Source organism: Chelonus insularis, unplaced genomic scaffold, assembly GCF_013357705.1.
Source record: "Chelonus insularis isolate UGA/USDA-ARS -01 unplaced genomic scaffold, ASM1335770v1 contig_116_pilon, whole genome shotgun sequence".
NCBI classification, from domain to species: domain Eukaryota; kingdom Metazoa; phylum Arthropoda; class Insecta; order Hymenoptera; family Braconidae; genus Chelonus; species Chelonus insularis.
The window spans coordinates 995,640-1,021,308 of NW_023276357.1; the positions used below are offsets into that span (position 1 = coordinate 995,640).

Genomic DNA, 25,669 nt, shown 5'->3' on the forward strand with positions numbered 1-25,669 from the left:
AGGTCAAACCACATAACTCTTTAAAACTGGTTTTTTGGTTAATCTTCAATGTTCCAATTGATAATATTATTTATAAAATGCCAAGTTAAATTCAAAACTAACATTTAACGGTTTACTTGGTTCTATTCAATCGTCAAAAATAGTTTCAAAATATTTGATTGGCATATGGTTCAATAAAAAGAAAAAAAACTCTTTTGAGATATCGATATTATTAACTATCGATAATAATAATGATCATTTTATTGTAATAATCAAAAATCAAACTTTGTTGAAAATTTATTTATCAAGACGAGAATAATATTTAATTGAAAATCAGCTGTAAAATATTATTAATTAAACTAATGTGATTTCCAACGTTATCTATTTTAATTTATTGCCAAATAAGCTTAATAACTCATCATTGCTTAAAACTTTATCATTGAATAATGATAGTACTATTTTTAATACAACTTTATCTACCTTTAACTAACGACTTTTATCTGAGAAATAGAAAAAATTGAAGTAATTAATCATGTCAATTTTCTGCTATTAAAAAACCTTTTTTTCCCCAATATGTCGGATTGAATCAATCAATAATTTTGACAAATTGAATTATTTGAGTGAACTATTCGATCGATGTTCTAAATTGATAAAATTATTTAACAAAGATTGAAATTAAAAATAGTTTTACTCATTTTATTATTCATCTTCATTAAAAAATTTTTTTAAACTTATTATTGAAAAAGAAAAATCTCTAATATTTAAAATGAAATGAGATGCTTTTATCTTTCTAAATAATCTGATGAAAAGATTTATACGTGTTAAGAAGGTGGGAAAAGATGGAAAACGATCAAAAGAGTTCTGAGGGCAAAAAATGGTTAAAAAAGTTAAATGTAGTTTCTTTCTTAATAAGAAAAACTATAAAATCAAAGTTAAGTGTTAATTCATTCTCATAATAAAAATTATGCACCATTATTACAAACGTTATTTTATGAACAAACTATATTTCATAATAGTAGTCATTTTCACTATAAAAATATTTAACAAAATAATTCCTACAATAATTAAAGACATCAATAAATTATTAACAATAATTATTACATACGCTTACATAAAACACCAATGTACACATCGAATACTTTAGAATTAATTATGTTGATTATTAATGTACCTGCTTTATAGCTAATACTAAGTTATACCATTTATTATTAATGTACTTATGAATGTGTACATCTTTATAAAAAAATGTATTTCAAAATTATTTGTAATTATTTGTGACCTCAATTATAATTTAGTAATTAAATTGATAGCCTAGAAGTAGATTAGTTATTAGTGAAATTTAACAATATCTCCATTGAAAAATAGATTTCACAGCAATTATTCAATTATCAAATGTAATTATAAGCATCATTAATAACTAAGAGGCCACTTTATATGCTAGCTCACTTAATCCTTCTTGACCCTATATGATAATATATTTTTACATTCACTTCCAATATAATACTAAGCACTATATTTTCAATGCTGCAGTGGTATCCTAAAAAGGTAATATTTTAACAATTACATATAATATTTATCATTATAAATACATATATTAGTCATAAAAATTTTTTTTCATCTTGTTTTTATTTTATAAAAGAAAAAAAATCAATAAAATATATTCAGTGGTGAATTAATTAAATGAAAAATCATAACGAAGAATTTACATAAGATATAGAACAAAAGAAAGAAAAATTTTGATTGACAGATAAAACAATCTTGATATTGAAAAATTACAGCTGCGGATGGCTGCACTCAATGAACCTATGACTGGTGATATGCACGGTTTAAGTGGAGCCGATTTTGCTTGCTATCGACAAGCCAGACGAGCAGGATTAAGAGGAACTTTCCGTGCATTTCTAAGTTCAAGAGTGCAAAATGTTGACAGCATAGTGCGATCAAGTGATAGAGACTTGCCTATTGTGAACATTAAAGGAGATGTTCTCTTTAATTCATGGAGGGAAATGTTTAGCGGGAATGGAGCTTATTTTTCACCAAACCCAAGAATTTATAGCTTTAATGGAAAAAATGTTCTTACTGACTTTACCTGGTAAGTATCATCTTAATCTTATTCCATTTGATTCCATTTCATATTCAGGTGGAATGAGAAAATATTTCATCTTCATAAGGTACATTTGTTATAATCTATTGAAAATTTTTTAGGCCGAATAAAGTAGTTTGGCATGGATCCCACAAGCTTGGAGACCGTGCAATGGATACTTATTGTGACGCCTGGCATTCTGGAAGTTCCGACCGTTTTGGATTAGGTTCTCCAATTACGAGAGGACGTCTTTTGGAACAATCTCGATATTCTTGCGATAATAAATTTGTATTACTATGTATAGAAGTAACAAGTGAGACAGTGAGGAGAAAGAGAGGTCTAATAGATTTTCCTACTCATTTAAACAACCACAATGATAATTATTACTACAAAGATACAAATAATGTTAGTGATAATGAAACCCGTGATGATAATTATGATGATGATGATGATATCTCTGAAGAAGATTATCAGACATATTTACGTAAAGTAATGAAAAACTAATTATTTCATTACCATAAACTGTAACAAGTTTTTAAATATACATTAACTCATCATTTCGAGCATTAAAATACCTCGAATTTGATCTCCTCAGTATTTAAGAGTTTCATAAAAATTTCCAACCATTCGATGAGGAATGATCTTTGAGATTTTAAATAATTGATCGTAAAAAATAATAATTTACATTGACAAGACTGAGAGTCTCAAATTCGTTCTATAAAAGTTATCATATCTCGATCATATCACCTAGAATATTCTCATACTATAATGGATAATATAAAATTAACTCAATAACTATTAAAAATAAACAACTTCAACTAGAAATTTTTCATCAATAAAAATCATCAATATCGCTATAAATGTTAATAAAATGTCGGTTTCAAACGTACTGTACAAGCAACAATAAACGATCAACTTTAGGTTTATAAAAAACAAACAGCTCTAGTGTTTATTTTTTGAATGCTTTATGATATTTTATATAATCTGACTAAATTTAAAAAATCCATTGTTTTTAAAAATTGTAAAAATTTCTTGATGATGCCTGAATATATTTACTATGTAATTTTATTGACTAAATTATTTAACATAAATTGCTTTATTAATTTCAATCGAAAATATTCTCAACCCACAATTATCAAACGTTAATTTTGTTCAAAATTTAAATAATTAAATGAGACTACGTGAGGCAATAATTATTTTTCAATTCATATTACATTTTTAACGTAGTTAGATATTTGATAATAAATGAAAAAAAAGAAACGTTGATTTGAAAGAATTTTTGCCACGAAAATATTTAAGATTGAGATTATTACTTGTAACTGTACTTATTAAATACTCAAAATCTCAGATGTTAAAAGGTTTAATTTAGATATAAAAAATAGCCAAAAAATTAATTTTAGGAATGAATAATATATGTAAGCGTGGATAATATTTATGTTCTAAATACTGCCATATCTTGTATAGTCTTTGTGACAACATTACTGATGATAATTAATAGTACTAATAAGAATTGATTTATACTAAACCTTAACGTAAATTAAGAATGATATTAATATATTGTTTTTAATACATTGCGATACTTAAATGGTCATAGAGATTCCAATTAATTATTAATTCCAAATGATAATGTTACCAGAATTTAAATACAATATCATTTACCATACTATTTGAAAAAAACTTATCTAAATTAGGTCATTTTTTTCGACAACCTTAGCATAACTTTTTTAATTATTTTTATATCCATGGAAACAAATAAACATCGAATTTGAATTTCCAATGTAAATGTACCATTAATTTAAACCTCTAAAATATGGAGAAAGTATAAATAACAAAATGTTTGTGTGTGGAAAGGAATTATATTTACTGAAAAAACATATACTTTGTGTCATTATTATGATGGATCAATTAAATAATAAATGGTTGAATAATTAATTATTACCTTCATATTGTTTTGCTAAAAATAATTTAACGAAATTTCCATTATTTGTATTTTTTATTAATGTATTTCTTAATAAAAAGTAATCAATGTTTTATTTTTTCAATACTTTTATTCATCAATATTCATACGTACTTTTATCAAATATAAAAATCGAGCGATTATACAGGTAAATTTATAAAAAAAATACATATGGATATAACAGCTATAATCTAAGAGATAAATTCTAAAATCCAAAATCTATGGAGAATTAAGAGAACTTCAATTTGTGAGGTTTTATTGATTATTATATTCATAAACAAGCTTCAACACATGATTATAAACTAAATCTCTTGACTTTGCTCCCCATACGAAATCCATATGTGTAAATCCTGAAGCATTCACGACATGTTGAACAACGATATTAGGCACTAATTGCAATAGTTTATTCAAATCCTGTTAAAAAAATACTTGTATTGACTTTAATAGTAACTTATTATTATTGTCTTGGTTCTTGACCATTATCTTATCAGTATCTATATTATATTACAATATTTCACATCGTTAATACTTCAAAGCCAATTCCAATTTTAATTTATAATAAGACACATTCTACTTAAAACTACCTTTTCTTATCTTTAAAAATGTGAAAGAACCCAGATCTAATTGTAAAAATTGGTTCATTGAATCTATTTAATTAGTGAATCAAAAATAAATATTTTAACTACATCTTGGTTCAATATTTTTCTGCTGATCTTTTAATTATTAAAATAGAATATCTATTATTAAATTAATTAAGCAACGATCTACCAATATAAGTTAGTTTTTTATTTTTTCTCAATTTTCCGAGAATTGATTATTGAAACCTATTAAATGTATCTTTCACATGGATCAAGTATTTTTGTTTCTAATTAAATCAAACTATTGATGGATGTTAAATTTGATTAAACAAACTTTTTTTTAGATTATATGATTAATATTATTTTTCAATACTTACCGGAAACTTGACAAAAATATCAGAGTCCCCCAAAAATATCCCATTGGGTTGAGTGATTTTTTTCAAATCATATTCTGGAGGTGTTGAAGAATTGTAGAGTTTCAAATTGGTTGCTTCACCATAATCATATAGATTGAAACGACCGGACATTGTATGTTGTGCGTAAAAATACATATTTTTTGCGGAAGTTCCAGCGGGAAAATTAGTTACTATTGCTGGTAATATGGTCTTTAATCAAATTAGCATAAAAATAAATTATTATACTTATTGAATGTTATTAAAACTAAATTATCCAAAATATTCAAAATTACCATGTCGAATAATTCAGGTCTTTCATATCCAAGAAAACTGGACACTACATTCAAACAATTATAATTTCCTAATGATAACACTGCACAGAATAATTTAAGTAAAAAAATGGACAACCGCCAACTTGGAGTGAAAAAGGTTTGCACATTAGTGAAAATTTGTACTACCTAAAATATTAAGATACACTTATATTATTCTTCAAGTATTAAAGCTTTTACGACTTCTTATGAAGAAATAATTACTCTGTACAATGCTGCTACACAATATAAAGCAAATCGCTGAAGTGGACCAATAATATGGCCTATGTAAGCAACTGGTGCTAAAGATATTGGCAGCTTCAATGAATTTGCAACATCTGGTCGTAAGATTCCAAGTACAAAAAATAATACTGTGCCTTGAGAGTGACCAATATAGAATGGATATTGGTTGGTTGAGGCTTGAATGTAATAAATGATTGCAGGAAGATCATATATGGCCATCTCATGATAGCTTTACAATTATATATGAAAAAATATTATTGTCTACTGTTCAAATCAATTTTTTTTTTCAACTTCAAATTACCTAAAGTCCCAAAATTCAGTATCATCTGTTGTCAAATTAACATGATTAAGTCCATATGTATTTCCCCGAACGTTTCCAAGCCAGACATCATATCCTTCATCAACTAGTAAATATGCTAACAAATAATATTTTTATAAAGTCTATCGTATATCAAACTTCAAAAATAAATGAGTGAAGTTCACTAAATGTAGTGATTTCCATTAATTTATTTTCAGATAGTACTATAAAAAAACCTAATGATCGTTCTTTTCCAGAAGCAAGCCATAAAGCTGAATTGCATAGCAGTCCATGCACTAGTAAAATTGGTTGTGCTCCTTCGCTTCCTGGGATTCGTTGTACAGTCAATATGTATCCATCCTCAGTTGTGACATTGTGTATTTCTACAGTATATCCATCACGTTCAGCCATACTCTCCTAACGATAAACAAACGTAACAAATCTAAAGCTTATCGACATATAAACTGGATAAAAATTAATTACAAGATTTCCTTGCAATCGATGAAATATCTCTGAACAAAAGTCAATTTTAACTTACAGTTGACCAATAATCATTTAAAAAAAAATCAGAAAATGAACTTTGGATAGTACAGAATGTACTGAAAAAAAAGAAAATGCTAATTTGAATAGTAATCATTCTTTCAATGACTGTCATACCAGATGACAGAATAGACACTGTTAGAGGGTAATTACACATCTTGAAAATTTATAAACTTTGCTTATCGAATTTCAAAAATACCTCTACTTATGTATAATTATACTTACAATTTTATTTTATCATAACATAAAATTTTATGATCTCTAATTGTCGCATATAAGTCACTCTGTACGTTTATTTATGAAATATGTGGGAGTATACATTATTCTATTGTTTTGAGTGATTCATCGTAATTACATATAAGTATAAAAAGTTATTTTATTCAATTGAATGCATCAGTTCTAATAACACGTTGTTAGTTGACAACACTATATAGTATATCAATTTCAACAATGATTATACATTTCACTCATTTATTTCTTGTGATAAAACTATTCATATTTTTCAGATATTTGTGCTATAATTTTTCCATATTTTTCAAAATTAATATTATTCAAATTATTCTCATACTATCATCGACTATATTGAATTAATTTGAGAAACCTCGTCGAGAGAATTTGCTAAAATTTTCAGAGAATGTTTATAATTTCTCATGAAAATTGATTTCATGGTTTTAAATAATAAATCATTTTAATTAAAAAAACTTATGATTCCGTTATTCAGATTAATTTTGTTAATTTTATTTAGCTTTTCGAATTCCAGGATGTTACAGTAGAGCAAATTTATGATTTACTTTACAAAATAAATACTTTAAATCATGAGCTATAGTAAATTAATAGAATTTTTATTAATAAATTATCAATTATTATATCTATCAATAAGCTCTAATATTCGAGGATAGATAACATCTCTTGATTTTGATCCCCAAAGAAAGTCCATATGACTAAATCCTGAAGCATTTACAAGATGTTCATCCACGATATTGGGCAGTAGATTAAATAATTTATTTAAATCCTGTAAAAAAAATATACTTTAAGTAACTGATAATCATTATGTTTATTGTTGACAACTACAATTTTCACATTCATTATAATGTATTGACATTTTTCCTATTGAAAGACAATTTCAATATTCTCATTCAAGATAAGATAAAAGTTTTTATTTCAAACAGAACATAAGACAGCTATAGTAATTGAAATACATGAAGGGCTTTAAATCTATGCTATGTTACAGAGAATTATTTGAAATATGTAAGAAGATTACTTACTGGAAGATGAGCGAATACATCAGCATCTGCTAAAAATATTGCATGTGGTTGAGTAACTTTCTTCAAATCATACTCTGGAGGTATTGGAGAATTATAGATTTCTAAATTTTTGGTTTCACCGTAGTCATAACGTTCAAAACGATCAGTCTGCATAAGTTGAGCATAGAGGCGCATATTTTTCTTGGATGTTCCAGCTGGAAAATTAGCTGCAACTGCTGGTAATATTGCCTTTCAAAAAAAAAAATTTACTTTGATAATTATTATTAATCAAACATTATTAATATTTCGTAGTAATAATATTTAAAATTACTTGATCAAATAATTCAGGTCTTTCAGCACCAACAAGTGTTGGAAACAAATCTAAGCAATTATAATTTCCTATTGACAGTACTGCACATAGTAATCTGAGTAAAAACAAAGGCCAAAACGGAGTCATAAAAGTTTGTATGTTAAAAACAATTGACAGTACCTGAAATTTTTAAGATAGATTAGTCTAATTCTTTTTATTGTTCATCATTTATTCATTTTTAAAATATCATAATAGTTACTTCTACTAACATCATCGATTTTTCTCAAAATATTTGATATTAATCGTAAGACTGGATCCCACATATCTGATTTGTAAGCAACTGGTGCTAAACCGATGGATAATTTCACTGTATTTGCTACATCTGGTACTTCACTAGCTAATATATAAAACATTGCTCCACCTTGCGAATGACCAATATAGAATGGATATCGGTTGGTTAAGGCGTGGATATAATTAATCATTGCAGGTAAATCGTATACAGCCATCTCATGATAACTTTATATTTACAACAGAAAATTAATCTTTTATCTTCTGCAAATGATTTGATCAATTTTCTTTTTAATCAAATTACCTGAAATCCCAAAATTCAGAATCGCTTGTCGTTAAGTTAATATGATTCATTCCTTGCGTATTCCCACGAATATTTCCAAGCCAAACATCGTATCCTTGATCAGCTAGTATGTATGCTATCAAGTAATAATGTTATTACAAAATATTTATATGAATTTTATAGTGTATTTATGAAACTATGATGAAACCTAATGAATGCGCTTTTCCAGAAACAATCCATAAAGCAGAATTGCCTAACAGTCCATGCTGTATTAAAATTGGCTGTCCTCCTTCACTTCCTGGGATTCGATGAACAGTCAATATGTATCCATCCTCCGTTGTGACTGCATGTGTTTCTATAGGATATCCATCTCGTTTAGCTATATTCTCCTAAAAATGAATAAATGTAACAGCATTAAAGCTGATTGACATGTAATATACTTAGTAAAAACTCATTATAAATTTTTCCTTTGAATAAATTGTATATTTTCTGAGTAAAAATTAATTTTCACTTACAGCTAACCAGTAATCTTTCAAAAAAAAATCACTAAATGAACCTTGTATATTACAAAATGTAAAAACAAAAATGAAAATGCTTATTTGAATTTTTATCATTTTTTCGGTGACTGTTTTACAAGATGGCAAAATAAACACTGTTATACTTTAGTAAGTAATGGGTTTCGCTTATCAAATTAAATAATAATACCTCTACTTATATATAATTATACTTTTACTCCAATTTTATGATCTTTAACTGCATTTAAATATAAAATTATAAAGTTAATAGACATGTTTCGCGTGTAACTTTACGTACGTTTATCTGTAATTCACTTATGTTTGTACGTAATTGTTTTTCTTCGAACAATAATCATTATATTTTATATATAAATATGAAAAAATGTAGTTTTTTGTTTCATTCCCAGATATAATTAGTTGATAAAGCTGTAACAGTTATGTTGACGGTGAATAATTAATATACCAATTAATTAAAACAGTACAGAATTAATATATTTACTCTTATCTAATTATATTTATTAATTACTGTCTAATTTTAAGGCTACTAAAGCTTCTGTTAAATTTAATCCTTCCAATATGTACGCTAAATTTTCGACTGAAGCATCTTCATCAGCTTCCACCCAAATTTTCAACATGCTCATACACTGTTCGTATAAAGTAGATTTCCCACGGAAAAAGGCAATCTATTGGAAAAATAAATGATTATATAATAATATAATAGTTTTTCAAATTATATTGAAGTTTTTTATCGTTAATTTTATGAACAATTTATTAGATAAATATATCGAACCTCATCTTGTTTATATCCAAGCTTAATAGCCAATTTTTCCCAATCGTTCTTCAATACTTCTGAAAGTTTTATAATCATTCCTTCAGTAATAGGATTTGTCTTGCCAGCTTTATGATCGGAGTTTTCTGATTCAACTACTTCTGAATCTTGTTTCAGAACATCTTCATTAAATTCTTGTTCACTGGAATCTGGAGGAGTAGTTTCTTCAACGTCAGCTTTAGCATCAGATTGAAGCTAATGAAGTGAATACTAATATTAATTACTAATTATTTTAATATTTATATAAAAAAATAAGAATTCAATATGATATAGATATTTGAATAAATCAATCAATTACTTACTGGCCTGTCTTTGGCAATTTTTTTAATCATTAATTCAAGATACTCCGGCAATTTATTGATAGGATTATTTCCATGAACGAAAAAGTGTGGGCTTCGTCTAGCTAATAATCTCAAGGCTCTCCATCCGAAATTGCCATCATTAACTTTCCTTTAAAAAGAGAAGAAATTAAAAAAATACAACGATTTCAAATGATTGAAGAACTATTATTATATTTACTTATATTCATCTTCAACCATAGAAGCAGGATCTAATTCCACTATTGCTGTTTCGAAATAGGTCTCCAATGATGGTAAGAAATCTCGATCTTTCGATTTGCAAGATTCTAAATTATTTGGACATAGATTCCATAATTTAGTGAGCTCAGGGCTACAAAAACACCAATGATTAACATTCTACATACAAACATTAGTCATAAATATTCAATATTTAAATTTCAATTAATGTATTCCTTAATATCGATAAATAACTTACTTTCCCATGTTAAATCTACCCGCAGCTTGTGCTTCTCGAATCACATCGCCAATCCGACGTCTCATTCTTTTAACTTTTTTCGGCTCATCATTTTCACCAGAATCATGAGCAGGTTTTTTGAACGGTGGACAACCATCATTTTTCCAGGCATTCCAATGTTCTTCACGTTTCAGAATATTTTTAACAGTTTCAGCAAATGCTCGACCATCTGGAGGAGTTTCAACTAATAAATTGAATACTTGTTCTGTAGTTATTTTTACCCATTCAATTTGATCTGGTTTTAATTCATGAGTTTCACTAAAAAAAAATTAGGTCATTTTGATGCAAATATTTTCATATGAATTATTGAATACTTACGCTTTAAATTTGACAGTGCTATTGAGATATTGGAATAAAATTAAGAACTGGAGTAGAACATAACGTCGAAAATTAGAATCAGAAAGTTGCAATTCCAGTAGCTTTTGATTGGTGAGATATTTGGCAAAATAATGAGTTTCTTTGTACGAATTTTCTCCAACTGATTCTCTTCTGATTCCAGTCGTAGAATAGGTTCGTTGATCTTCTAATTTGAAAGAAGAAAATGCAGAGAGCACACTTGTAGCATGCTGAAATCATCAAAATCTAATAAATTTAATGATGACAGCAATAATGTATAATTATTATCTGAAAAGAGGAATTCTTACAGCAGAGAAAACTTTCCAATGCATTTTATTATAACATTGATTAGGATTTCTAAAGAAATCTTGTAGAGCCCAAAATTTTCTGTATAAATTATAATCCATCTGTACTTTAGTTTCTGTCTTATCATCTTCTTCCATCGGTTCTACAGCATCTTCATCAGTCTTTTCTGATCCGAATTCAGTATGATTGTCTAAATTAAATTCGCTTACAATATTGAGTCCAGATCGTTCGGAGAATGGAAAGAATTTAGCAAGAAATAATAAAATTCGTCCACAAAACACTGTTTGTTGGGAACGAGATAATCGTCGCAATAAATCATTACACATTCGCAACAAATTATTTTTACAAGCACTGAAAAATAATTCTTCCTTCCATACAGCAACATTATTCTCAACATAAGTGAATAATTTTTCACATTTATCTAGTGTCATCGCGTCAAAAATATCACTCAGAAGCATTACTGGCATACTAGTTGTTGCTAAATCTTTTCTACAAATTTCAATTGTTATTGTAATGTAAGATTCTAAGGCAGAAACATTTTTCGTTGCATTTTCCTGGAGAATAACAAGCAAAGTATCTCGCAATGCTTGATCTATCGCAGCTTTTCTATCTAAATCATTTGGGCAAGCTTCGATACATTTTTTTTGAAAATTTCCAACATCAGAAATTGCTTGACATTGCTGCAAGTAATTCTGTAAACAATTAGTATATAACAAATTATAAACATAACCTAAACTAGAGAACATTTCAATGGAATTTCTCAAAGGTGAATTAGAACATGATTATTCAATTTATTTAAACTTACGCTATAAATTTTTCGTAATTTTTCGAACGTTGCCATTGTATATTTTTTTGTTATAAAAGACAAGTTATTTCTTTTTTACAAAATAAATGTAACGAATTTTTCGAAGCTCTGTGTTCAAAACTCCATTTTGTATATACGCTAAATTAAACACACTGCACTAGATGACGTCACATCGGAGTTCTAAAAGGCGCCAAAAATGGAAAAGTCAATATTTAATGATAAATAATGATAAAATTAATTATTTTTATTAGTAAAATCTTTTAAATGATCAATAAATTTCTCTATTAATAAATTTTATCAAATAAATTAATTTTTGACCGAATTATGGTTACTTATTATCGATAATATTGAAACTTTTTCCTGACAAAGGAACAAGATGGCGGGACTGAGTTAAGACTATTGAAAGGGTTAGGATAGGTGGCGTTTGTATTCTTCCAAACTTATAAATGATTATCGGCGCAAACTCGAGCGCCATTGAACGCATTATTCCCGCATGGCGGACGATGACCTGACCGGATTTACGTGTTAGCAAGCATGTATTGTGTAGTATCTAGTTGAGTGGTAATTCTTTTTTCTAAGTAATTAACTGAATTGAAATACAAGCTTTATATTGACATCATAAAGAGATAAGTTTAAATAGTGTGTGATTATTGAACAAAATAGTGCGCAAAAGTTGTTTTTCTCAACTAGTCAAGGAGCAAACATAGGAGGCAGACGAGTGCTCGTTGAGCATGGCGTGGTGTGCGGTTTAGTAAACAACTTGTGTACGAATTACATAAAAATCTATGACCCACAAAATCAGTTTTAAAGACACGCAGTATTGGAATTTTCGATAAATTATTTTCAGTGAATTGTGAGAAATATTTGTGGTTAGTTTCTTTTGTTAGTGTGGATAGTGTTTTTTTTGCTGTTCGATTCAAGCTTGCTGATTGTGGCGTGGAATTTTTGGAACACGGCGTGCTATGGTTCAGTAAGTATCTCTGGACTATTCACATCTTCGTTTCTCCTCTTGATAACTTTTATGTCTCTACTCTAGCACATCTATTCTCTTGAATTTATTTTCTCTCTTTTTCGTTTCTTTCTTTACTAACGACGTATTTTAAGAACTCAGGGCCACTGTATTATTATACCGTAGTTTAACTTAATGTATAATTTATTGACATCAACAATTTATTGAATATACATAAGTGTGTTGTTTTCAAATCAAAATATTGATCATCTAACAAAATAGTTGTTACAAAAATATTTTTCAAAATTTTCTACTGTTTGATAAACTCACAAAATTGGAGTAAAAATAATGTAAGTGTCATTTCGTAGTTTAAAATTAGAAGCATGATTCTCTATTAACGCGAAGAAAAGATGCTTTTTGATGAGTAGAGTCTGATGAAATCTTTGATGTATTGAGGACGCACTCGTTTCGATGGATCACCCATCGCTTGGCTTCTTATATGTTACCAATTCATTCTTATCTACACTACTATTATTCTTTAGCAACAAGTTGCTGAATTTATTTTAAATAAAATATATTAATTTTTTCCTTGATTTTATGTTGATGTGCCTGTTGAATAAATATTATGCCCAGGCTAATATCAACCATTAATTATATGTTATTTATGAAAATGATTCTTAATCGAGCCAAGAAAAAAAACTTACTGATTAAATACAATTTTATAAATGAATATTATTTCATTGATATTTGAAGTTAATTTCTTTTTTTTTTTTTGCTTTTTTAATTATTAATAAAATAAAAAAATTAACTGGATGTCGTGATGGTCATAACTGCCTATCGTGAGAGATAAGTTGATACTTTACTACACTGCCAATTTAATAAACATTATACACTTTAACATTATGAGTATTTTCCGTTTTTCTTAAGTGGATTTATCAAAAAATTATTAAAAAATTTCGGTTGAAAAATCTTGGGATAATTTAAATAAAAAAAATATTTGAATTAGAAACCACACACTTATTTTGAAAATTAATTTTTGAAAAATATTAATCATTGATGTCTTTTATCTATGATTTTTATTTAAAAAAAATATCAAACCTTATTTTAACTATTTTTACCCATTGCTATTTTTAATTTTATTTCTGCCATAAAAATGACAGTGATAACATAACTCGTAATAAAAATGAAAGCTTAATAATGTGTTTTCTGTTTATTTACACATTAAATAAATTATATTTAATCAAGTAATGATTCTAAACTTGATCTTCGCCTTTATAAAATTAATTTTTTCGTCTACTCCAAGTAAAAGTGTCACAAGAATATCCCGTCACATGCATGTATACATACAATGTATGTATAAGCATTCCAGGATATTTTTGTGTAGTCAATGACCGACAGTCTGGTCGTCTCATCTCAGTTTTACGATCCGAACAGAATACGTACACATTCTCTTCATCTTATTCCTTGTACCAATCCCTATTAAATGGTCTTTCGTATATCTTACAACTAAAGATCCAAGCGTTTGTGCATTCCTCTTTGCAACATTTCTTTATATCTATACATATAATATGTGGCTACATTCTTCCCTTCCATTAAGGTCATTTAATTTACACAATAAACTTATTAATTTGTTTTAAAATCAATCGTTGTTAAATTAAACTAAGAAATGTATAATTAGATTCTCCTTTACTGCTTTTAAAATACGTTTTATGGATATTTCATTGGAGTAAAAAATTATTAAGTAAACATATCCTTAATAAAATTAAATATAATCAATTCTTTAAATACTTTTAATTCATTCATTCTATAAATAAATTTAAGCCAATTGAAATCATCATTTTTTTTTTTATTTTTTTGAATCAAATTTTTTTTTAAACAATTACTATTTTTAATGTCATTTATAAATTAGAGCATAATAATAATTAAATGTCTAGACAGTCAAATATTTATAAGTTAATTTTATAAATGATTTTAATAGATATTAAATTATTTCTCGAGTAGTAGTAATTTTTTCTTGTTGAAAAGATAATAAATTATTTTAAAGTCAATAAAATCAAGTGTAGGAAGAGTCGGTAAACATATTTTGCAAGAATTATTAATCACATAACTGACATAATATGACATTATTATGAATGAACATCAAGGGCATATTTCTGAGATAATGCTTTATAGTAATTGTATTTTTCATAGTTACTCCATTATTTATGTTACCGTTATTTTTTAACATATTTTTTTCTTACCAATATCGACAGTTATTAATAACAATAAATCATTCAATACATTTACACTCATAGTAATTAAAAATGCTAATATTGTATTATACTGTTATCATTATAATCGTAAAGTTATTTAAAAAAAATTTAATCAAGTTTTTACAACAATATTGTTGATCAGATTTGAATGAAAATAATAACTGGCTAAGAAACAAAAGTACATATTTGCAAAAATACTATTCAAGGAAATCTCGAGTGATGATTGTAGTAACAGCTGATTTATGACACAACGAAAATATTTTTTTTCTGTTGAATGTTATGTATCAATGAAAATCTGTTTGTACAAGATTGCAAGCGTATTTGTCACTATTGTATCTGTAAGAGTGCAAAAACATGTAAAATAGTAAAGTATGTATGCATATGTGTATGTGTGTATGAAGCATCTATACATATATATTAATTGCTCACTCAAAAAGATAAAAGTACATCACAACTTTGTGAATCAATACATGATGCAATTGAAGTTCATTGAATATAAAATTTAAAAACAATTAATCATAATTTGATGATCATTAAGTAAATAGTTAATTAGAACATTACACTAGATTTCTAAAAAAAAATTTGATATTTAATTAAAACTTTGAAGTATTCTACAAAGTATGAAATTTGATTAGAATGTTTATTTATATCAATAAATAGTAGTTTCTATAAAAGGTTGATAAGATAATCTTCTTGAAAAATACATTTGATGCTCATTCTATTATGAAAATATGCAGTAAAACTTGTTTCACTATAAGGTGACTTGGCTGATGAAGAAGGGTATAAAGAATTCAATGAAATTTTGATATGATATTAATAAACATTAATAAACTATCTTATCATTTGGATTGATATTAAAATTTTAGTGATTGGTCATATGACTTTTAGATAAATTTTCATTAAATATATCATTTAAAAAAAGAAGCATTTTTTAATAATAATAAAAAAAATTATTCAAAGGGTTTTTTTTATACATAGACCATAAAATATATATATATAAAATTAAAATGTCAATTTAATAATTATTAATTTAATATAGAAAATTTTATCAAATTTCTTTTATCAGTAAAACTATCTATCAATCACAGTATATTTTTATCGAATGTAAAAAAATAATTTAAAATCAAATTCTCTTTAGATAATTGGATACAATTTATATGATTCATTGGTTACAAACATGCAATTATAAATACAACTACTATATTCTTAAAGTAAACATCAACGTTTTATACTACTATTTGTAAATAGACAATCTTTGCTAACGAAGATTATTTATTTTCTGTTGTCGTTAATTATAGATGAATGAAAATAATAGATTAATGATTTAGAAAAAAAATGAAAAGAAAAATATTTTTTTATTATTAAATGTGTGGAAATTAGTTGAAGTAAATAGAATATTTTTGCCTAATTTTTGGGTTGAAGCCTATAAAATATACTCAGCAAACTTCGTCTGTTGAAGATAAACTTCCCACTTCATGGCGTATACCCTTTATATAAAGCAAACCGGTTTTACTTTTTTTTCCACTTCTTCTTTTCATAAAAAGAAATTGGAATTTAGTTCTCAGTTATTATAAAAGCAACTAACGATAAATGGTGATTAAAAATTGTCTAATAAATTATTTCTAAAACGACTAATGGTGAACAATTGGTGAAGAATAATTGATTCTTATTGGAAATTTTTTAATTTAAACATTCAGAATATAACACCCCAGTTCACATGATGATATAGTAAATTTTGAATTTAAAATATGTAAATTATTATTTAAAAACAAAGGAAAAAACATGAGAATGTAATACATTTTTTTCATTTTATTAAATGAAATAATTGTATGTATTGTGGAAAATTTGAGAAAAATATGCAACATAATCTAAATTTGTCCATGTAATTTATGTCTATGAAAACAAACATCTGTTCTGACGGTTTCAGAGATGACGAACTTTCCGCTTCATTTAATATAATGAGGGTGAAATGACATATAGATGTCTCTGAGTTTGTCTGTAAAAATGCGAGAAAATCTAAATTCTGAAAATGAAGTGGCATTCTTACCTTAATGTTAAATACATTCTCTTTACCGGTTTTATCATGGCTTGGAATATTTTAAATACCACAAAAATAATTTACCAGAAAAAGGAAAACTACTTTCATGATAATATTGATAGAAAGATTTCATAATAGTCAAGAATATTAATAAAAATTGGATTTTAATTTTATAATTAAATGAAAACATATTATTTCTTTTAGTAATAATAATTATTACAAACTAATTGACAATTTTTCATGTATAAATATAAAATCATATTACATACATTCAAATGGATAAGTTGTTTAATAAAATATTTCAAATAATTCACAAAAAATATTCAGCAGAATACGCAAGTTCCATGAGAAGCATCATCTGCTGTTGCTACTTCAAAGATGGCTGGTTTCTCGCTTCACTTAATATAATAGGAATGAAACTATACCTACTTCTTATTCGTAAAAGAGAACAAATATTCTAGAGTTTAAGATAAAGTGACGTTTAACACTACAAAGAGATTGTTACCTTAACTTTCTTATGCCACGTACCTATTTGCTATTTCTCCATTGATATTCCCACTAGCATTATACATTAGAAGTCAAATAGAGTTTAAGTTTCAATCAGCATCATTTTTACTAAAAAAAAAAAAATATAACCATTTCAATTATTAATAAATAGTAATCCAATAACTACTTACCAATAACAATTTCAACTGTAAATTTTTTTCGGACTCTAGAGTACCTGAAAACGTTTAAATACCAACTAAGTTAGTAGTCTGATAGCTCTGGCTTCATCTTTGATGAAACCTGGACCAAAAATGCCTCTTCAAACTCTACTAAGACTTAGAAATGTTCAACTTGCCTACGACTGGAAAGTCTTGAAGCACATTCTCTACGTCATGATCAAAACTGTTAGATTGTATTACGTGACTCTTCTCAGGTTAAAATATCGAATTTAATATCAAATTTTCATGACCAAAAACTTTTATCTTAATATGATTAATAAACAATCTATTAAATTATTTATCTACTATATAGTATTTTTATAGAGTATAATTAAATATTACAACAATTAAAAGAACAATAAAAATTAAAGAGACTTATAAAATGTACATTTAATAATAAATCTTCATTGTCTCATATGAAAGCAAAACAACAAAAAAAAATAGAAAGTGAAACGTTTACAAATACATTAAACATTCATTGAATAGTATAGTAACAACTTTTAGCATAGTTAGTTGGAAACAAGCTTTCAAGTGAATCAGCTATTGGCACTGATAACCAGTATATAAACATTGATTTTCAGTTATTTTTATTGATTTATTCAAAGAGTGTAATCTCATGGTTTATAATCATCTAATAGTTGACAATAATTCAACAACTTATTATGCAATAAGTTGAAAAAAAAAAAAATAAACAAGTTAATAAAATGCTACTTAGAAAATTACTGTCAATTTTATCATGTTCTTATTGATTACCAATTTACTTTAATAATTGAATAGTTAAATCAATAATGATTAGAGTATGATATCATGTTAGTCAGAATCAGAAAGAAGATCAATAAATCTTAAATTATTAAACAAATAAGATACATAGAAAAGGACATTTTTTTTTAATAGAAATAAATATGATTTAATTTAGATGATATTAATAATTAATTTTTATCGTCAAAAAGAAGAATTAAGTATTAATAAAAATGTATTCTTATAGCAACAGATTGTCAGTATTAGTAATTATGTAGAAAATTGTGAGGGTGGAGTCCGTCTTATTTTTTTCTGCGCACTTTCTTACTCCTCCGACGGTATGCTCACCCTCTAAGTACCTTACAATGTCCGCGCCGCAGTTTTCTTCACTAAAAGTACCGCGCATGCTTTCACATAACAGTTTATTCTACGTCGTCGTTCAGTTATTTTACGTTGACAGTACCGCGTGCTTATTAAAGACATACGTCAACACTTGATTAACGTAGCGTTTGACGAACTTGTTGATACATTTATGTACTTTGCTTTTAAAATACTCACATTCACCGATCAACAACGTACCTAGACTATTTAGAAAATTTAGTGTCATGCTTATGTATTAGAAAATACTCTTAAAAATCGATATTTAATCAATTTTCGATTTTATTATTTTTTTTTTCTTAATTTATTAATTGATAGTTGAATTTAATTTTCAGTGATAAAATTCGCAATAGATGTGTTTTTTTGTTGAAAGTTCTTCCTAGTCAATAAGGAATAAATTATTGAATGTTGAGTGGATGAACATATAGGGGACTTGGTAAATTTACGTCGCAAAACGATCACCAAAAAAGATTTATTATTTGGTGAACACTTTAGAGATAATTCCTGTTATACACTAAAATTATAAGTAAGTGTAATCATTAAGATTAGTCATCATTAAGTGGTGTCACATATTGCGTATAAATAAATTTTATTTAATAGCTAATTAAATAGCCAATATTAATTGATATTTTATGTGGGTACTTGAATATTTTCTAACTTTCTTATTTATCATATAATTCAAGAAATATTATTCGTAAACTCTTATTAGATCTTTTCATTTTTTCATATTAAATTGAAAATTTATTAATTCCATTAGATAGGAGAATATTTAACAGACAATTCATTTCTATTTTTCTTCTTTAGATTAATTTTATTGAATATCATTTTTTTTTTGGTAACCTTGAGAAAATTTGATGGTTTTTTTTTGCGGAAAACATCATGATAACAAACATACCAATCAATTCTAAAAAAAACAGCTAAAGTTGTATGGTAACAAGTTGAATAAAAATCTAATATATAACATAACATCGTGACTAGATGACATTCTCGGGTAATTCTGCATCGCAATAAGAACATCGGGTTCGTTATCGTTATCAACGGTAGTTTGTTGTGCGAGAATGCGAGTCAGGCATGTGGCGATGTTTTGGCCGGCATTGATCGACCTCCCCTTACACTGCGGCGTAGTATCATACTACCTTTCTTCCCCGTTTGGTATTTTCCTTCCCCCACTACCGTGTATAATCCACCCACGCCCTGGTTCACTTAACCACCCTCAGACAGCAGGGATTCTCATTGTATTTGAGTCATTTTGTTGCACATAAACTTTAACTACAATTACTATTGTTTTTGTTACCATTCATTACTTGAATTCACTATTTATTATTTACTTCATTGACTATCACAATTAAATTGAAAAAATCATTTGTAAACAATTATTATTTCATGCTCATTGTGATTGTTATTAATCAATCACTAGGTGTTCTAATGATTTACTTAATTACTAATTGCATTATTGTTTCATGAATTTGGCCATGACTTTAGATATTTAAAGAACCGATGCGATTGGTATTTTTTTACTTTTTTAGACAAAAAAATCTGTTCTATATGTTTATTTGAATGTACGGATGTACTTGAAGAAATAGAGTATTCTTAATTCCGGTTAGTGATCATAAAGACAGTCTGAAGTTAACGAGAAAGATCACGAATAGAAGACGAATATGTGTAAGGACAAGACCCTCATCCGAGAACTACCGAGTTGATCCGAATTTAACCGAACTTGATCCACGAGTAGAGAACAGTCGGGTTCGACAACACTCAGTGGTTCGCATTTGGTAAATTATTTTCTCATACTCATTATTGTATCTTAATTCTTGGTCATCCTTTTACACCATCTCATGAGTTCTTACGTTGATTTAGTCATTTTGCTAGTACAAGAAATTTTATTGTAAACAATACAGTTATTAACGTTGCATTCCTTGTTGCATTCTCATAAATACCATTCTGAAGTGAACATAAATCATTACTGTAATTACGTCACTTTGTTGAAATATTTTAGCTTTTTTTTTTAAGAAAATATATACTACCGTTATTATTTGTTATTGAATTTTTTTATGATAATAAATTCCAAGTATTTGTTTATATTACTTGGATTAGTCAGCAGATAACAGAATAGCTTTTTTTTTATTTAATTACAATTAATAAAATAATTAACACAAAGAAGAATAAATAAGAAAAATTTTATTTTTAGAATTTTTATTGGTAATATTAACTCTTATAAAAATGTAATAACATGTTTTTGTGTAGAATTCAAAAATTTAATTAATCTTCTTTATTTTTAAAGATTTTCTTTGCTTTAAATAATTGTTTCCTAATTTTAAGTCTCTAACTATGATACATTTTTAAATTAATCAGATCCTAAAAGTTTAGTCATAGAGCAAGACTGCCTTTCTAGTAGATTTAATTAAAAGTAACATTTTATATTCAATATTTACAAAATTCTTTTTTGCTCCAATTTCCAAGACATATTTTAATTAAAAGAAAAAAAAAATTATTACAAATTTTTAATCGAATATTAATCACAAATAAAAAAACAAAAATGATAAAATTTTAATAAATTAGCAACATAAAAAAAAAAGATATTTAAAGAGTAAAGGAGTATTATTTTCTTGAGCTAATTTGATCGTGTGTAGTTTAACTCGATCTCTGGCGGCGTTCTGGGATGCATGAATGCAGTCTGGTGCAGTTCTCGGTGCATCTACTACTACGTTAGTACGTCGTACATAAGTACACATAAAGAGCGCGTACTCCAAGTCTACTCTGATTGGCTGGGACCTCACGTTGACCGGGCAACGAGTAGCGGGCAAGGGAAGAAGAGGGAGTACGTCGCGAGTAGCGTAAGCACCTCAGCAGGCAGGAAGAGAATTTGCGTGAAAGTACGGGGGTACGAGTATCGACCATCATCTCGTCCCATTCAGTTTGCCCGGCGTTTTGATGCTGCTACGGTACGCGCAGCAGCATTACTATCAATGTACTACCATGCCAGCAGGCTTGTAGCAAAGTCGGCGGTGGTGTCTCTTCGAATAGGACATTGAACCTTTAATTAAATATTTGAGCGTCTCGAAGAAATGTTTTTTTTTTTCTTGAATTATGACTTCTTGTTTAGGACTTTGTTGTTGTTCTTAGAACTTCTCATGTATTATTTTCGTGCTAATTTTATGAAATTTTAATTATTGTTTCAAATTATGGTGGCATATCGGTGAAAAAGATACTCCAATCGTGTTTTTATTTCATAATATTTCCTGCTTATATTTGTGTGCGTAAATATTATATATATATATATATATATATATGTATTTCGTAGCAAATATTACATTTCTATTGAATATAAATATCATTGAAGTCATATTCTTAAAATTAAATAAACTACTTTATGCTATCATCATCAAAATTTATCACAAATATTTTTAAATTTAATTACTTTTTGGTATATAATATTTTTTTTCAGTATTTCATACTATAATATACTTATATATATTTTATGTTACGTAAATGAAGCTAAGAATGATTACTTTCCAGATTAAAATAATATGTCGACAACATTCATTTATTTGCCATTTTATTGAATGAAATTTTTAATTCTAATCAATTACTGATAAAAGAATATTTTTCATGTTCATTCCATATTTATATTTAGATAAGAAAATTTATTCAATTAATTCATTGATTTTTAATTATTAAAGTGTTTTTTTTTTTTTCATTAAATAATGAGGAATTTTATTAAATTCATTTCTTGATAGAAAATCAGCAAAATATTTTGAAACTGAGATATAAACTGTCTTCGATGAAATTTCGATATTATACTGATATAGATTCACAAAGAACTGAACATGTCAAACTGTTTTATAAACAATTTTACGAACTCAGAGAGATCGATGATGTTTACACGAAAACATCGAGAGCAAAATCTTTTGATTTTTTTTCACAGTCAACTCTTCGTTGGACTCCAATAAAAATACCCCAATTTAAAAGTAAAAAAAACTTGTTGAAATTCATAGCATTTTATAATAAAACATATTGATGCACCATTTTATTCAAAATCGAGTCTATTGAAGAAAAAAATCGTTTCTAAATCTAAAAAAGATTATTTCAAGAAAATTCGGTTAATATTTATATTAATTAAAAATATTTTAACCATCACTTCGATTAAAAAAAAATTAATATCCTTGAAATATATTTTAAATAGCGTAACAATAATATATTGATCATATCTAATATATTAGAAAGGATTTTTTGTGTAAATTAAATTTTTTTCTATTTAAAAAAATATTTTGTTTTAATGATTGAGAGTTATTTTTATTGAATTTGTTAATTCATTTTTAGTGGTTGATATCAATGGAAAAATGATATAAATGAATCTGGCAAGACATCCATATATCTCAGACAAAAAAGAGATTTTACGCCAAAAGGCATTTCCTGTGAGAAATCAATTTAGCCAGTGCAGCCGTGCGACGCGTCTACTCTCGCGTCATACAGTTTTATTGAGCGTCCTATTTATCGCCAAAATTCCCAGCCGGGTTTCCATCTTTTTCTCTTTTTCATCTGTCTCCTTTTTGACCAACTCAAGTGTGATTCTTGCCGACTACATATCATCAAATGAGTGTAGTTGCAAATTCCATCGAAATAATCATTATACTTGAGGTACTTTTCTGCACCAAATATGTCTGTAAAATAGAGAATTACCAAGATATTACTACATTCACCATTTCTAATCCCCACAATGTTAAGAAAAACCCTCTATCCGTCTACATTATAGCCGATAAAGTTGTCACAGTCAACTGCAAATCGAAGTGCGTTCAGACATAACAGAGAATGTTGTAGGCGAAAATAACAAGTAAGATAACATTGTAATATACTTGTGAATAAGAAGCAGTCACTGATGCATAGTCTTGCATTTTTTTTTTCATCTTGTTTTATTTCTTTTCCTGTTTCATTTCCAAGAAAGCATTAAGATATCAGGGCATAGTAGAATACAATTTTCTTCGTGCGTCGACCTAATCTACGGATGCATAAATATCTTGAAATACATCCAAAGATACTTTATAAAAAGATCTATTGCATAGAATAGTTTCAATGACAAAATGACTCACACTAAAAATTCCAAATATTGATCTATATTTTTAACTTTTTAATTTGTATTATTTATTTATTAAAATTTTTATTTTAAAAAATTCTAATAAAAATAAGTTAATATTTCATTTTATTTATTAATTCGGATAAGCTGTATTATTTAAATTATTATTAAATTATATTGGTGTTATGATTAAGTTGCAAAAGATCATGCAATCTTTTTTTTTGGAAAATTTTATAAATATTTACAAATAATAATATTTGAATTTCTTATGGCTTTTATGGGAAATAATTAATTTAAAAAAAAAATGTTTTCATTATTCCTGATAATGGTATTAAATGAATTGACCATTTTGAGTTGTCCATAATTTTTTAGGCAATTATAAAATGATTATTCGAATTTTCTTAGCACTTGTTTGCCATCTTTTTATAGCTTTGGCACATGCACTAAATACTCCTGATATATACAAGAATAAATTTACATTTGGAAATTCAAACTTCATTGTTCCGACCATTTTCTCAACTCTTTGTCTTATTTTTATCAATTAAAATAATTAAATTACCTTTCTATCCAAAATATTAAAAGAGAAAAATGAATATATCTTTGATCAACAAAATAGATGTTCGATAAAAGTAATTAATTTATACTCCACTTTTAAAAATAAATTTAATAATTTAATTGGATCATAAGACAAATTTATAGTGAATGCTTTTATGCACGTGAATGATTATTGCCACCAGTCTGACCCTTTAAATGTAATAAATTAATTAATGCTTGTTATTGAGAAAAATTCATCTTTAATCAAATTATATTATTTGACCCTCACCTAGGGTCTCTCTCGCATACTCCGTGTCTCTCTGTGTTATTATTTCTCCCGCTACTTTTTACCCTCTCTACATAACACTTGACTACACAAAAACACAATGTGCCAAAATGAAACACGAAGTTCGAGTACTGGCTTCTTTGTAGTCTGTGTTCTTTCAAGTGATTGAAATTTTTCGATGTTTTGTGTAGTCATAGTTTCACTCAAGTACCAATATTTCACTTTAAAATTAATGCACAATTTAGATAATGATTTTTTACTCCTGAAATATTGGTGATGATATCAAAATTGGTGTACATACAATGCTGATATGTTTTCAAATTATCACAACAATGCAACCATTGAATAGTGTTACGGAATTTTCAACTTTTCTTTGATAAAGTGAGTTTGATACTTCATTTTAACCATACACTCTGTGATGAATGACATTTTATTAATATTTTTCTTGATAAAATATATTTTTTTATCAACTAAAAATAGAAATAAGTAATTAATTAATTCATATTTTAAATAATTATTTTAAAGAAAATATAAACACTATGTCGATGAAGCTCCAACATATCGACACTTAATCAGCTTGAAAAGCAAAAAATTTAATTAAATAGTTGATTA

The 25,669-nt window shown here is 26.8% G+C and overlaps 5 protein-coding genes and 1 long non-coding RNA gene across 26 annotated transcripts in view; 3 read left to right on the forward strand and 3 right to left on the reverse strand.

Annotated features, from left to right (window-relative positions):
• Nucleotides 1-4,011, forward strand: part of Mp (Multiplexin) — a 100,338-nt gene extending 96,327 nt beyond the window's left edge. For 8 of the 16 annotated variants that reach the window (XM_035095183.1, XM_035095199.1, XM_035095260.1 and 5 more), the window contains 3 exons: nucleotides 1,510-1,524; nucleotides 1,758-2,068; nucleotides 2,182-4,011. In XM_035095183.1, the coding sequence (XP_034951074.1) occupies nucleotides 1,510-1,524; nucleotides 1,758-2,068; nucleotides 2,182-2,563 (708 nt within the window). In that variant the 3' untranslated portion in view covers nucleotides 2,564-4,011. The remainder of the gene's footprint in view (nucleotides 1-1,509; nucleotides 1,525-1,757; nucleotides 2,069-2,181) is intronic. The other 8 variants (XM_035095219.1, XM_035095227.1, XM_035095277.1 and 5 more) reach the window with 3 other exon arrangements.
• Nucleotides 4,012-4,114: 103 nt separating this feature from the next.
• LOC118064030 (lipase 3-like) lies at nucleotides 4,115-6,502 on the reverse strand. Its single transcript, XM_035078383.1, has 7 exons — nucleotides 6,377-6,502; nucleotides 6,075-6,255; nucleotides 5,842-5,956; nucleotides 5,523-5,769; nucleotides 5,283-5,447; nucleotides 4,972-5,199; nucleotides 4,115-4,430 (listed from the first exon to the last, which is right to left on the reverse strand). The coding sequence occupies exons 1-7, from the start codon at nucleotides 6,491-6,493 to the stop codon at nucleotides 4,272-4,274; spliced, it is 1,212 nt and encodes a 403-aa protein (XP_034934274.1). The 5' UTR covers nucleotides 6,494-6,502; the 3' UTR covers nucleotides 4,115-4,271.
• A 224-nt stretch (nucleotides 6,503-6,726) lies between these two features.
• On the forward strand, nucleotides 6,727-8,981 carry LOC118064071 (uncharacterized). 3 transcript variants are annotated; one of them, XR_004690017.1, is made up of 6 exons: nucleotides 6,727-6,790; nucleotides 7,610-7,690; nucleotides 7,768-7,861; nucleotides 7,971-8,087; nucleotides 8,188-8,419; nucleotides 8,733-8,981. It is a non-coding gene; the product is annotated as an uncharacterized lncRNA (long non-coding RNA). The 3 variants fall into 3 exon arrangements; XR_004690020.1 differs by having other exon boundaries at nucleotides 6,785-6,811; XR_004690015.1 differs by lacking the exon at nucleotides 6,727-6,790 and having other exon boundaries at nucleotides 6,926-7,690; nucleotides 8,733-8,977.
• LOC118064038 (lipase 1-like) lies at nucleotides 7,200-9,144 on the reverse strand. The gene is made up of 7 exons (XM_035078395.1): nucleotides 9,019-9,144; nucleotides 8,712-8,892; nucleotides 8,525-8,639; nucleotides 8,202-8,448; nucleotides 7,954-8,112; nucleotides 7,644-7,871; nucleotides 7,200-7,390 (listed from the first exon to the last, which is right to left on the reverse strand). The coding sequence occupies exons 1-7, from the start codon at nucleotides 9,115-9,117 to the stop codon at nucleotides 7,235-7,237; spliced, it is 1,185 nt and encodes a 394-aa protein (XP_034934286.1). The 5' UTR covers nucleotides 9,118-9,144; the 3' UTR covers nucleotides 7,200-7,234.
• A 70-nt stretch (nucleotides 9,145-9,214) lies between these two features.
• On the reverse strand, nucleotides 9,215-12,357 carry Hpr1 (THO complex 1-like protein Hpr1). The gene is made up of 8 exons (XM_035078372.1): nucleotides 12,108-12,357; nucleotides 11,305-11,994; nucleotides 10,979-11,226; nucleotides 10,622-10,918; nucleotides 10,367-10,516; nucleotides 10,150-10,297; nucleotides 9,809-10,042; nucleotides 9,215-9,701 (listed from the first exon to the last, which is right to left on the reverse strand). Exons 1-8 carry the CDS (start codon nucleotides 12,141-12,143, stop codon nucleotides 9,537-9,539), a joined length of 1,968 nt encoding a protein of 655 aa, XP_034934263.1. The 5' UTR covers nucleotides 12,144-12,357; the 3' UTR covers nucleotides 9,215-9,536.
• A 215-nt stretch (nucleotides 12,358-12,572) lies between these two features.
• Nucleotides 12,573-25,669, forward strand: part of LOC118063996 (insulin-like receptor) — a 32,405-nt gene continuing 19,308 nt past the window's right edge. The window contains exon 1 of one of the 4 annotated variants that reach the window (XM_035078307.1): nucleotides 12,573-13,077. The gene's annotated coding sequence lies outside the window, so the exon portion shown is untranslated. Of the gene's footprint in view, nucleotides 13,078-19,260; nucleotides 19,693-22,073; nucleotides 22,420-24,988; nucleotides 25,439-25,669 lie in introns of those variants that run through there. The other 3 variants (XM_035078326.1, XM_035078336.1, XM_035078316.1) reach the window with 3 other exon arrangements.

Coding starts and splice junctions, on each gene's coding strand:
- LOC118064030 (XM_035078383.1), bottom strand. CDS start 6,493: ATGACAGTCATTGAAAGAATGATTACTATTCAAATTAGCATTTTCTTT. Junction 6,256..6,376: donor TAAATGATTATTGGTCAACT/GTAAGTTAAAAT, acceptor GTTTATCGTTAG/GAGAGTATGGCTGAACGTGA. Junction 5,448..5,522: donor GTGTAGCAGCATTGTACAGA/GTAATTATTTCT, acceptor TTAATATTTTAG/GTAGTACAAATTTTCACTAA.
- LOC118064038 (XM_035078395.1), bottom strand. CDS start 9,117: ATGATAAAAATTCAAATAAGCATTTTCATTTTTGTTTTTACATTTTGT. Junction 8,113..8,201: donor TTTTGAGAAAAATCGATGAT/GTTAGTAGAAGT, acceptor TAAAAATTTCAG/GTACTGTCAATTGTTTTTAA. Junction 7,391..7,643: donor ATGTATTCGCTCATCTTCCA/GTAAGTAATCTT, acceptor TTTTTTTTACAG/GATTTAAATAAATTATTTAA.
- Hpr1 (XM_035078372.1), bottom strand. CDS start 12,143: ATGGCAACGTTCGAAAAATTACGAAAAATTTATAGC. Junction 10,919..10,978: donor AGCACTGTCAAATTTAAAGC/GTAAGTATTCAA, acceptor ATTTTTTTTTAG/TGAAACTCATGAATTAAAAC. Junction 10,043..10,149: donor AAATTGCCAAAGACAGGCCA/GTAAGTAATTGA, acceptor TCACTTCATTAG/CTTCAATCTGATGCTAAAGC.